The 12,189-nt window shown below is 46.3% G+C and overlaps 1 protein-coding gene across 1 annotated transcript in view; it reads left to right on the plus strand.

Moving 5' to 3' along the window:
- The window catches only part of HERC2 (HECT and RLD domain containing E3 ubiquitin protein ligase 2), a 214,764-nt gene that overhangs the window by 42,251 nt on the left and 160,324 nt on the right, over positions 1-12,189 (plus strand). The window contains exons 6-14 of the mRNA XM_082466157.1: positions 1,816-1,916; positions 2,414-2,570; positions 3,017-3,127; positions 3,674-3,845; positions 5,762-5,935; positions 7,589-7,777; positions 8,114-8,265; positions 10,307-10,464; positions 10,554-10,667. Of these exons, the coding sequence (XP_082322283.1) occupies positions 1,816-1,916; positions 2,414-2,570; positions 3,017-3,127; positions 3,674-3,845; positions 5,762-5,935; positions 7,589-7,777; positions 8,114-8,265; positions 10,307-10,464; positions 10,554-10,667 (1,328 nt within the window). The remainder of the gene's footprint in view (positions 1-1,815; positions 1,917-2,413; positions 2,571-3,016; positions 3,128-3,673; positions 3,846-5,761; positions 5,936-7,588; positions 7,778-8,113; positions 8,266-10,306; positions 10,465-10,553; positions 10,668-12,189) is intronic.

Raw genomic sequence — 12,189 nt, forward strand, 5'->3', positions numbered from 1 at the left:
ATTTTGAATAAAGCTGCTGTGAATATGTGTGTACAGGTTTTTGTGTGAACTTAAGTTTCATTTCTCTGGAAAAAATGCCTAGAGTGCAATTGCTGGGTCTTAACGTTTAGGTTTGTAAGACATTTTCGTACTATTTCCAGAATAGCTGTACCATTTTACATTCTCATCAGCCATGTATGAGTGGTTCTGTTTCTCCATATCCTCGTCAGCATTTGGTGGTGTTGTTACTTATTTATTTTAGCCATTCTGTTAGATGTGTAGTGTTATCTCCTAAATTTTAGTAGATTTCTTTCCCTAATTTCTCAACTTATTTGGATAGTAGTGGGTTTTACCTTTTTCGTAGAACTGGCTGCGGGTTGGATAGTTGATTGGCGTAGATGGGGGTGGGTCCAAGCTGTTTCTATTTCTGTTTTCTTAAATAGCTATAAAATGGAGAGCCACTTGTTGAAGATTTAGCAGTTGTTACACGGTACAGATTTAGGGCTGTTGGGCTCTCTCTCCGTGGGTAAGGTCACGATTGGCCGAGGGGAGCCCCAGCTTCATGCTTCTCCTGGTACAGCTTTCTCAGAGGGCGCCCTGTGCAGAGTGCTTCTCCCACTTCATCTGAATTCACTTTGCATGTGTGTTTCCTGTTTTAAAGACCACGTGTCTTATTATACATCTGTATCTTGTAAAGTTTATAGTTCTCATTCAGTATGAATCTCCTTATTCCTGTCTCCCAGGTACCCAGTCCCCTCGTAGGAGGCAGCTCCTAATTACAGTTTCTGTGTTTCCGCATAGAGCTCCCCAAGCACGTATCCTGCACTGTTCAGGATTCATAGACGTGCGCATACCAGCTGCCTCTGTGGGTCCCCACGTTCCTCACTGCTAATTCGACTTGATATTGTATCTTGGGGAGATCATTCTATATTATTGCCCATTTTAAATAACATTTCTCCCTAATTATGAAAGCAAATTAGAGTAAATTTGGAGAATGAAGTATATAGTAGAAATACGTAACAGTATAAAGTTGAAAATAAAATTGCTTGCTACGTATGATTGAGTTTATATTGTACACACATTTTTGTATTCTAGTTTTTTTTTTAAAAAAACTTTTTAAAAAGTTTTTTAAAACTTTAAAAAAAAATCCTTTTTAAAAGGATGATTTTTATGGTTTGTACAACTTCTTAATACGTGCAAAATGAAACCATGTCTTGTTAAATTAACATGTGTAAGTAGTAAAAAGCTTAAAAAGACACGTGAGAATGATAAGCACTAAATTCAGGAGGGGTTACCTGCTGAGGTAGGTGGGGGTGTGGGGGAAGGAGAAGAGCAAGAGTACGGGGCCTGCAGACCTAGCAGCCCCAGAGCCCTGAGCAGGGAGAGAGCCAGAGCAGACCCCAGGCCTGGGGCTGAGTCTTAGGCACTTGTTGCCTCGTTCTCTGTGTGCTCCTCACCCCCCACCTGCCTTTTCTTTACTTTGTACGTTGAATTCCCCTTTTATATTTATCTGTTTATTTTGTTTATCATCTGTCTTCCCCCGCCTAATAATATTAGTTCCCTGAGATTATTTCGTGAGTGTTTTTGCAAGTCATTTAAAATTCTTTTAACTGTCTTTTTTTTTTTTCCCTCAAAGAGAAAACTTTTCCTTTACAAAGGACATTTGATAAAAGTCTTTAAAGCGTGAAACTAAAAGTCATTTGTGATCCTGCTATCTAAAGAAACCCATTGATCACATTTTGGAACAAATCCTTTCGTATTACTTATTTTATTTTAGAATTTGCACATGCCTCTGACTGACCAATTCCCACACCCCCCCATGTATGTTGTCCGCAGTTCCCGGCCCACAGGCAAAGGGGTGGAAGGCCTTGCGAGAGTTGGATCCCGAGCAGCTCTCTCCTTTGCCTTTGCGTTCTTGCGCAGGGCCTGGCGGTCAGGTATGTGTGCCCCGCGTGTTCTGTTTCCTGCCACATCAGGAGATGTGGGTTCTTTCCTCACTTCTGCCACCACGTGCCCCTGGGTTGATCCCATGTGTTTCTAGGCCTCATTTTCCTTGTTTGTAGAATGAGAGGCTTCATAGTCTGTTTGACTTTGCAGGCCTGTGCTTCTAAAAAAAAAGGTGCGTATGCACATACATCCCAGGTGAACCACCGCAGTGCCTCCGTACTGATTTATTTTCTAGGAGAACCAGACATTAGAATTGCTCACATGAGAGTCATAAAATAAAGAATTGACGTTGGAGCAACTGTTCAATGTTAGTCTCTGAGTTCTGGCGGTATCTCGTTGAGAGGAATGTGAGAGATTGAAAACATGCCAGTGGCATCCTCTCACTCTGGGGGTAGGAGACCCGCCTGGGAGAGTGGGGAGAGTGGGGAGAGCTCTGTCTGTGTGCTGCCCGGGGACGGGCGGCCTCACCTGCCTTGTGTGTGCCCAGGGGAGGACGCGGACCTCTGCAGTGAGCTGTTGCAGGAATCCCTGGATGCCCTGAGAGCCCTGCCCGAGGCCTCGCTCTTTGATGAGAGCACAGTGTCCTCGGTGTGGCTGGAGGTGGTAGAAAGAGCAACCCGGTTCCTCAGGTCCGTCGTGACCGGGTGAGTTCTTTCTCTCACATTCTACTGTGTGAACGGTTCCAGCATGCTTTGCAGTCTCGTCTCACCTTCTTCCCTTAGAGCTGAGAAATGTAGTAGATTAGTTCCTGGAGTGTTTCCAGCGTACCCTCAGGCTCATGATTTGAATAATGATACAAGTAGTTTTATGCTACAGCAACTTGGAATATGTCTTCTAATGTAATCATCGTATAGTATCTGAATTAATACTTCTAATAAAAACTTATCTTTACAAGTTAATTGTATGCTTTAGAATCTCTGATTAAATTTGAGTAAGCAAGTCTCAGAAACTTGATTCTAAATATTAAAAATATATTTCTCCATGGGAAAGGGAAGGTACTTAATTTAACATTAACAACATGCTTGTTTTAAGTACGCCGTCTTTAAGGTCTGTTGTTACTTTGTCCCTGCATCCTCTGCTGTCATTTCAGGGATGTTCATGGAACGCCTGGTACCAAGGGGCCAGGAAGTATCCCTCTGCAGGACCAGCACCTGGCCCTGGCCATCCTGTTAGAGCTGGCTGTGCAGAGAGGCACGCTGAGGTGAGGGGTGCCATAGGCTGGGAGTGCTGTAGGGAAATGACTCTGTATCTGAGCAGCAGTTGTGTTTCATTGAACTATTTGTGATTGTAGGAAATGTGTGGTGGTCTGTGATCAAAGAACCATGTCCCAGGACCCCCTGTTTTCAGACCTGGGTACACTTAAGTTTTCTTCATTTCCTTTTTTTGTGTTCAACTTTCTAGTAGTTTAGGAACTGTTCTTTTTTTTCCCTCTGTCTCTTAATTTTCTTTAAATAGTTATTTTTATTCCATTAATTTAAGGTCCTAGAAATTCCCTGTAGAAAGTGCTATTTGAGCTTCTTAACTGGTTTTATGTTTCTCATCCACAGAAGGTGGATGTCTTGTGCTAAAATCTTGGCATTGATTTAGGATTTTACTGCCAAGGATTGTTTTCAGGGCCTTGTTTTAGTTTCCTTTCAAATCTAAAGTATTTCTTCAGTTTTATTTAGCTGTCTGCTTTTATTTTTTACAGACCATGGCAAAAAATGTTAAAGTTTTTACTAGAGAATAAAGATAATTTCTCTTCCAGCCAAATGTTATCTGCTATCCTGTTGCTGCTTCAATTGTGGGACAGTGGGACACAGGAAACTGACAATGAGCGGTCTGCCCAGGGTACCAGCGCCCCCCTTCTTCCTTTGCTGCAAAGGTTCCAGAGCATCATGTGCAGTAAAGATGCCCCCCATACAGAAGGTGACACTCATGTAGGTATCGTCACGAGACTTTGCACTTAAATAGCTCTCTTCATTTCACTCATCCTAAAGGAGTTAGCCTTTTATAAACAAGACCAGAGCACATATCTGTGGTGGTAGTTGCTTCTGGGGGGAGTGTGGTTTTGGCCATTAAAACAGTGAATCAGGGACTTCCCTGGCGGTCCAGTGGTTAAGACTTCGTGCTTCCACTGCAGGGGGCACGGGTTCGATCCCTGGTTGGGGAATTAAGATCCCGCAAGCTGCGTGGTATGACCAAAAATAAAGAAAAAAAACGAAGCAAACAGTGAGTCAGGTGTGGGATGGCCATGGCAGGTCATGGGGTGGGTCACAGTTGATACAGCAGAACATCACATGATCACATTCGGATTCTTTGCAGCAACTAAGGAGTGACCAGAGCCAGCTGTGTTTTGTTGACCCTGGGCCCTTTGTGTTCATTTTGGATTGTGTGTATTAGGAGCATGTTTCTTCACGTATATCAGCTCGTGCTTTTAGAGAGATCCATCTGCTGCTTTGCTGGCCATGCAGTTTTCTTTCTGCTGCGCTGGAGCCCCTGAGCCCTTTGTGCGTTTAGCGCTTTTGTGTCCCCAGCAGCCAGTCGTGTTGTGGTTAGGCTGTGATGGGGCTAACCGAGTTAGTAGCGGCATGAAGATGGGTAAAAATCCTGATGATATTTCAGAAAGAAAGTATGAGAGTCAGGTGCGTTCTTAGGGCGCCCGCGGCGATCACATGGGGCCGTGGCGCAGGAGCGAGGCTCGGCTGGCGTGGGAGGGAGCACGCGTCTGGTTCAGAGGAGCTGCTCGGCCCCGATGCCTCACTCTGTCTGCGTTGAGGGCAGTGACTGCGGGTTGGTTTTGACCCTTCCAGGGCCCAGGCAAATCTTCTCTTCCCGCTCTGTCCTCCTCCACGTGCTGTTTATGGACAGCACCTCCATTAGCCAGCAGAAGCTGCGTGGGCGGCATGGAGCCAAGTCCGAAATGCACACTTTCAGAAAAACATTAGAAAAAGAGCGTTGAAAATAGCGACTCACTTTGTTGGCCCTTCCTGAGTGCGGGGCACCGCGCAGAGAATGTCACGTAAGGCATCACTGTGTTTAGTCCCAGGAAGCTGAGGCTGGTGGCAGAGCAGGGCCTGCCCGGCTCCACACCCCTGGGGCTGCGGCTTTTTAGAGGTACAAGTTTGATCTTGCAGGCCTTTTCTGGAAAGACTTAGCTATTCCGTTATGAACTTTCAGCCTAATTATTCTTTCACTTTGCAGTCTTTAGTGATAATAAGGCTATTCTGGCTTCAGAAGAATTAGAATTATTACTTAATGTGCAAATAAAATTAGGTTTTCTGATGAGTGGGCAGCATTTAGATTAAAGTAAGTGGCTTTTGTTTTCAGTTTTCAAAGCCACGTTGAGGTACAGTGCTTTGTTCCCAGGAAGATTGCTCTGAGCTCTTTCGAGGGTCCTTGGGGTAGTGAACCTGAGGATGGTCAGGCTGTGTCATTTACCTGTGTGGAGTCGGCACACAGGTGGCGGATGTGCGGGTGTGTGGAGTCGGCACACAGGTGGCGGATGTGCGGGTGTGTGGAGTCGGCACACAGGTGGCGGATGTGCGGGTGTGTGGAGTCGGCACACAGGTGGCGGATGTGCGGGTGTGTGGAGTCGGCACACAGGTGGCGGATGTGCGGGTGTGTGGAGTCGGCACACAGGTGGCGGATGTGCGGGTGTGTGGGCACCACTGTGTGTGGTGCGTGTGTAGATCTCAGCGCGTCAGCAACACTTCTTACTCGATAGCCAGAAAGGGGCAGGGTTACAGATCATGTCTAACTGTGAATACCAAAATACAAAGCGTGGTTAAAGGCTAACTGTGTTACTTTAAGTTTTCCCAGTTTCTGAAGATGTTTCTTTGCTTTTCTTCTCTAGCTTCTGTCTGGCCCTCTGAGCCCCAATGAGAGCTTCCTGAGGTACCTCACTCTTCCGCGAGACAGCGAGCTTGCCATAGACTTACGACAGACCGCGGTTGTTGTCATGGCCCACCTGGACCGCCTGGCCGCCCCCTGTATGCCGCCTCTCTGTAGCTCTCCGACCTCTCATAAGGTCAGTGCGAGAGCATTGTTTATTCTCTGTGTGTATGTTCCTAGGTTCTCATTCTGTACCTGTGTGGAGACTCACCTTCTCTGCTGTTGGGGTGGATTTGGCTTTCAGCTTTTAAACCTATATACGCTTTAAGGCGTCGTTAGTGGACCCAGTGGGCGACGAGCAGGCCGAGGCACACGGCGGTTCAGGACCTGTCGCGTGTCCCAGGGTCCAGGTTCAGGGGCACATCCCTGGAGCGCTCTCCTGCCTTCCCACAGCCACATGCCAGGCTGCCTTCCTCAGGAGAAGGGGAGCGACGTGTTTGACACTAAGGTGCAGGCCCACGGAGGACCTCACGCAGACGCACCTGGCCGTCACTACGCTGCCCCACTGTGTGGGTGAGAAGGCTGCCGTTTGGAGTGGTACCGAACCTGGCCAAGGTCACGCAGAAGAATCCTGGTTTTGAATCCAGATTTTTCTAATGGTTTTCTTTGTTTGTTTGTTTTGGCAGCATACGTACTTTTATTTATTTATTAAATTAATTTTTACTGGACTCTAGTTGATTTACAATGTTGTGTTAGTTTCTGCTGTACAGCAAAGTGCAGATTTTTCTAACTTTTAATGCTTTTTTTTTTTGGCTGAGCCATGTGGCTTGTGGGATCTTAGTTCCCTGACCAGGGATTGAAGCTGGTCCCCGGCAATGAGAGTGCAGAGTCGTATCCACTGGACCGCCAGGGAATTCCTTCTAACTTTTAATGTTTAATACGAGGAGTATTTATTTTGTTTTGCAGTTATTTATGTTTTCCAGATAAGTAATACATTCCTATGGTTCAACAATAAAAACTAAATGCAGAGACACCCTGTCACTTCCTCTCCCACTGCCTCCTCACCCTCAGTTGCCCACCTTTGCTTCTCACGCTTCTGGTCTCTTATGCATCCTTTCAGTTCTCTCAGTGGTATTGTATTATATCACTTTTGTAGCTTGTTTTTTCACTAAGCCGACTACTGAAGAGCTCTCTGTATAAGTAAACAGAGCTTCTCTCTTTATTTTTAAAAGAAACTTAGTGTTCCACGTGTGGATGTATCATGATTTTTAAAAATCAATCTCCTATTGGTGGACACTTGTGTTGCCAGAAGCTTGCTACTCAGGTAATGCTGCAATGGCTACCCTGTACCTTTGTTCCTCTATGTGTGTGCACGCATCTGCAGTGGTGACGTACCCGATGTGGTGGACACGTGAGCTGATTATCCCCGAATTGCTCTCACGTGGCTTCATTCCTCTCACCCCCACCAACAGCAGGGACACTTGTCTCCTAGGCTTGTGCTTAGGCCTTCGGGTTCCTGCCTGTAATGGCAAAGTGGTAACCTGATATGGTTTGAGCATTTTAAAATATGTTTCAGGTCTACTTGTACTACTTTTTAATGGGCTCTGTTAAAATGAAATGCTGTGGAAAAGAAACCTGTTCAGTTACTTCATCTTACCTGCTAACTGAGGCAATATGGGGTATTCTTAGTTATTTTGATGTTGTGAATCAGCTTCTTTCTTTACTTGCTTTATTTTTATCTTACTGTATCTCATTGTTACTCCTTGCATGAATTATTCTTTCTTTTGTCTAAGAAAGAAATTTTCTTGCTGATATAAAGAAAATGTTTGCTTACTTTGTCGTCTGACAGGGATCATTGCAAGAGGTCATAGGATGGGGGTTAATAGGATGGAAATACTATGCCAATGTGATCGGTCCACTTCAGTGTGAAGGCCTTGCCAACCTGGGGGTCACACAGATCGCCTGTGCAGAGAAGCGCTTCCTGATCCTGTCACGGAATGGCCGTGTGTACACGCAGGCCTACAACAGTGACACGCTGGTAGGTGCTGGGGCGGGTTGGTGGAGGGGGCTCTTTGCTATGGATGCTGTGCATCTTGTCTTTCTATATGTCGGTTGATTTCTGAAGATGTATAAGCACTTGCTCATTGTATATTACGAGTTGTGTTTGCAAATTTTAATCGTGGTCATTATTGTCAAGATTGTGGGGGCAGAATTTCTTAGTTTTTAAGCTCAGGAGCCCCTTCCAGTGCCATTTACTGCCCGCTGTTGTTCCCGTTTGTAAACCGTAACGTAAGCTGCACAGTTGAGGCGAGTCATGCAGTTTTCTTTGTCCTTGGACTGCTTACTAATTTTCTTCCTGTTTTTACCTTTTTAGGCTCCACAGCTGGTCCAGGGTCTTGCCTCCAGAAACATTGTAAAAATTGCTGCCCATTCGGACGGTCACCACTACCTGGCCTTGGCAGCCACCGGAGAGGTGTATTCCTGGGGCTGTGGTGATGGTGGACGTCTAGGCCACGGGGACACGGTGTATGTACAGCCTTTTCCTGTAACTGACACACTCTTCTTTTGTGCTGCTGTAGCCAAAATAGGGTGGAAAAGAAAAGTGTGGTGAGGTGTTTTGCAGCTGCTCAGACATGTAGGGCTAGGATGGAGAGGGCTGCCGCGGTGGATCAGCGCTCCGGTGACACTGGGCAGTTCTGCCCACAGCACAGGGAGTGACGGCAGCTGGCCTTCGTGTTCCTCTCCCCCGGCTTTTGCTACTCTTTGCTACTCCTGTTTTAGCTACCCACGCTGCACCCTCACCGTGGGGTTTCCTAAACCAAATCCCACACTCCTCTGCCTTCAGTTACAATCTCAACACATCTCTGTCGGATAAGGTCCTCGTTTCCTTGAGCCATAGTGTCGTTTTCCCAGCTAATAAAATCAAGAGTTTCCTAATACCTTATTTTGCGGAAGCTTTTGATTATCGTAAGAGACCAAGAAATAAAACAGAATGGTTGTTCTGAATGCAGGCTTGTGAAAAGAAAGAGTTCTGATGGCTGCCTCAGAATCACAGGAGCCCTTTCATATGTTGCTGTTGTGAGTGGAGCCTTAGGCTGAAATTGAAGATGCGGCCCCATTTCAGAGTGGTCAGAGCCATGAGTAGGGAGTGGGCAGCAGCAGTCGAGAGGAGACTGCCCCGTTCTTGCTGGGGTGGAGGTGGACATCCACCAGGAAGGATCCCAAACCGTGAAGAAAGAGTCTTGCATACTGGGTGTTAGCATTCAGCAGACTTGATATTCCAAACTTGACAGTGTTGTAGGGGATTCAGACAAATGTGGTAAAATGATAGTGAAAAAAAGGAATGATAAGTACAGAACTTAGAATTGTTACTCTCAGGTTAGCAGGGGGGCAGGATTAGCATGGAGCACACAGGATTTGAAAGGGTTGAGGTACAGGATGGAGGCATTAGTCTTTTTACTTTTTTTATGTTATATATAGTTAGTATGCATAAAATATGTTGTAATAAAATAATACTCAGTTGAAGTTAAGTGCTAGGTTGACTAACTTGTCCATTGCTTGAGGAGTTGAGGGAAGGAAAGGAGACCAGTGCGAAGGGCAGGAGTTGCAGAGAAACTTTGGTTGGGGGGGTTTGAAACTTGAGCTGAATGGAAGAAGGGGGAAGTGGTACCAGAGTAGAGTCATTTGTCCCCCTTCCCGTGTGTGCCCCTGCCTCTGTGTGTGTTTATTTTGCAGAATAGTGGGTCACAAAGTGAGCGAACTGTGTCTTTGGAGAGGCTAGAGTGGGTGTTACCAATCACATCAGACAGTTTTTAGATTATAAGCATCCGGCATTTTGCTAATTTTGAAAGTGAAGAATCAACTAGGGAGACTTCTCCCCAGTTCATCCTTGCTGTTTCCTACTTTTCGTTTGTAAAATATAGATTGCAGTGTGATTAGTAAACCTTGCTCTGTCATTCCTTCTCATTTGTTTAACAAATACGTATAAATTTCAACCATGAGTAACGAGATTTACAAATTCATCAGCTTCCCCTACACAGTCTGGCGAGCTTCACAAATGCATGCCGCTGGGAGCCACCATAAATGAGACGCGGAGCACTTCCATTACCTACCTCCCAACCCCCCCCTCCCTTTCGTTCTGCCCTTTTGCAGCCAACCCCTGCTCCCCCCTTCCAGCTCCTGGTGACCACTGACCTGCCTCTGCCACTTGGTAGTATTCTGTCTCTGCTCTGTCAGTGAGCTTCATCTTTCCCTGTTGCTGAGTGCTGTCTGTGGATAGGCGGCCACCATTCAGACCACTGTGGCCACAGCTGCCGTGGACTTGATCACCCGTGTCTTTAACAAACACTGTTGTGATAGTCTGCTGGATGCCATGCTTGGCATTAGGTGCCCACTTAACAAAGAATCATGGAGGTGGTAGGTGTTTGAATTCTGTATTTCTTAATTATTTCATAAGGCACCTGCAAGGTGAAACTGTCTTTCGACGCTCTGATAGTTTATTCCCAGGAGTGTCACTAATAGGAAGGTCTCAGAAGGGCATTCACGTTTGTTCCTCTTCTCTCCACAGGCCTCTTGAGGAGCCTAAGGTGATCTCTGCCTTCTCAGGAAAGCAGGCCGGGAAGCATGTGGTGCACATTGCGTGTGGGAGCACGTACAGCGCGGCCATCACTGCCGAGGGCGAGCTGTACACCTGGGGCCGGGGGAACTACGGCCGACTGGGCCACGGTATGTCTGCTCTGAGTCAGCTGGAGCATGCAGCATGAGGCTGCCTCTTCTGAGGGACTTGCAGTAACAGTAGTCCTATCTTTTTGAAGGCTCCAGTGAAGATGAGGCCATTCCGATGCTGGTGGCTGGGCTCAAAGGGCTGAAGGTCATTGACGTGGCATGTGGGAGTGGTGATGCTCAAACCCTGGCTGTGACGGAGAATGGTATGTGGGGCACCGCTGCCCTGGACAGGCTCTCAGGATGACGAGGGCCGCTCTCCTAGAGGGAATGAGCTTTGGAGTCTTTTTTTTTTTTTGGCTGCACCACACGGCTTGTGGGATCTTAGTTTCCCGACCAGGGGTTGAACCTGGGTCTCCTGCAGTGGAAGCGCAGAGTCCTAACCACTGGACCGCCAGGGAAGTCCCTGGAGTCTTTAAGTGAGTGTGCACCTCAGTGTCTTCAGGAGAGGTAGAGAAGCTATGGGACTTGTAACTTCTGTTACCCAGGGCCAGAGAGCTACCATCCTTCCTGTTTGGGCATTTTACTTTTTAACAAAGAAATGAAAATAAATGGAATAGTTGACGTTTTAAGTCGTTTCTGTTTATTATGATTATATTTCCTAATGTTCAGCCACCCTTGATTCCCTGTGGTAAATCCTGCTTAGTCTTTGTGTATTCACAGTATGATACTTGTTTTTAATTTGTTTTATATTTGTGTTCATTAGTGAGATTGTACTCATTTGACACTTTTTGAGGATATATTTATCAAGTTTGATGTCCCTCCCCCTCCACCGCACTGCACGGCTTGTGGAATTTTAGTTCCCCGACCAGGGATTGAACCCTGGCCCTCAGCAGTGAGAGGGTGGAGTCCTAACCACTGGACTGCCAGGAATTCCTGATGTTGATTTCTTTTTTTATAAATTTATTTATTTTATTTATATTTATTTTTGGCTGCGTTGGGTCTTTGTTGCTGCGTGCAGGCTTTCTCTAGTTGCACCGCGTGGGCTTCTCATTGCGGTGGCTTCTCTTGTTGCGGAGCATAGGCTCTAGGCACGCGGTCTTCAGTGGTTGTGGCTTGCGGGCTCAGGAGTTGTGGCTTGTGAGCTCTAGAGTGCAGCAGGCTCAGTAGTTGTGCACAGGCTTAGTTGCTCCGCGGCATGTGGGATCTTCCTGGACCAGGGCTCGAACCTGTGTGCCCTGCATTGACAGGTGGATTCTTAAGCACTGTGCCACCAGGGAAGCCCTCGATGTTGAATTTTTAAACTGTATTTGTCTTTCAGTATTGTGGGGGTCTGTCCTTCGAATCGTGGGGTCTGTCAGGATTAGCTGGGAGCCCCTCAGCCTTGCTCTCCCACAGAGAGCAACTTTATTTTATCCCTTTATGTAATATTTAATTAAATTACACTAACAAGTGTTATTGGGAATAAATACAATTGTACGTTTGACTTGTGGTCAACACAACAAGAGGGGTGTGCAGGCAGGCCCAAGAGTGGTGTGCAGTGGGCCATGGGCCCAGTTGCTGTGTTTTATAAAGGAAGCAGTGGAGCTTTCGCTCTGTGTTTAGTAATTAGTGGAAGCAGTATCATTGTGCCCAAATTAGCAAGGGTTAGGACTTTATCATTCATTCAGTTAAAACAAGAAGAAAACTCAGCTTTCCATTTCTTAATTGCTCCTCTATCAAGCTGAAGTAGAAACTAGATTTCATTTGGTCAGTAACCACCTGTGTAGTGTCAGCTATACACATTAG

The sequence above is a fragment of the Balaenoptera physalus genome, assembly GCF_965194825.1.
Source record: "Balaenoptera physalus genome assembly, chromosome: 6".
Lineage (NCBI taxonomy): Eukaryota > Metazoa > Chordata > Mammalia > Artiodactyla > Balaenopteridae > Balaenoptera > Balaenoptera physalus.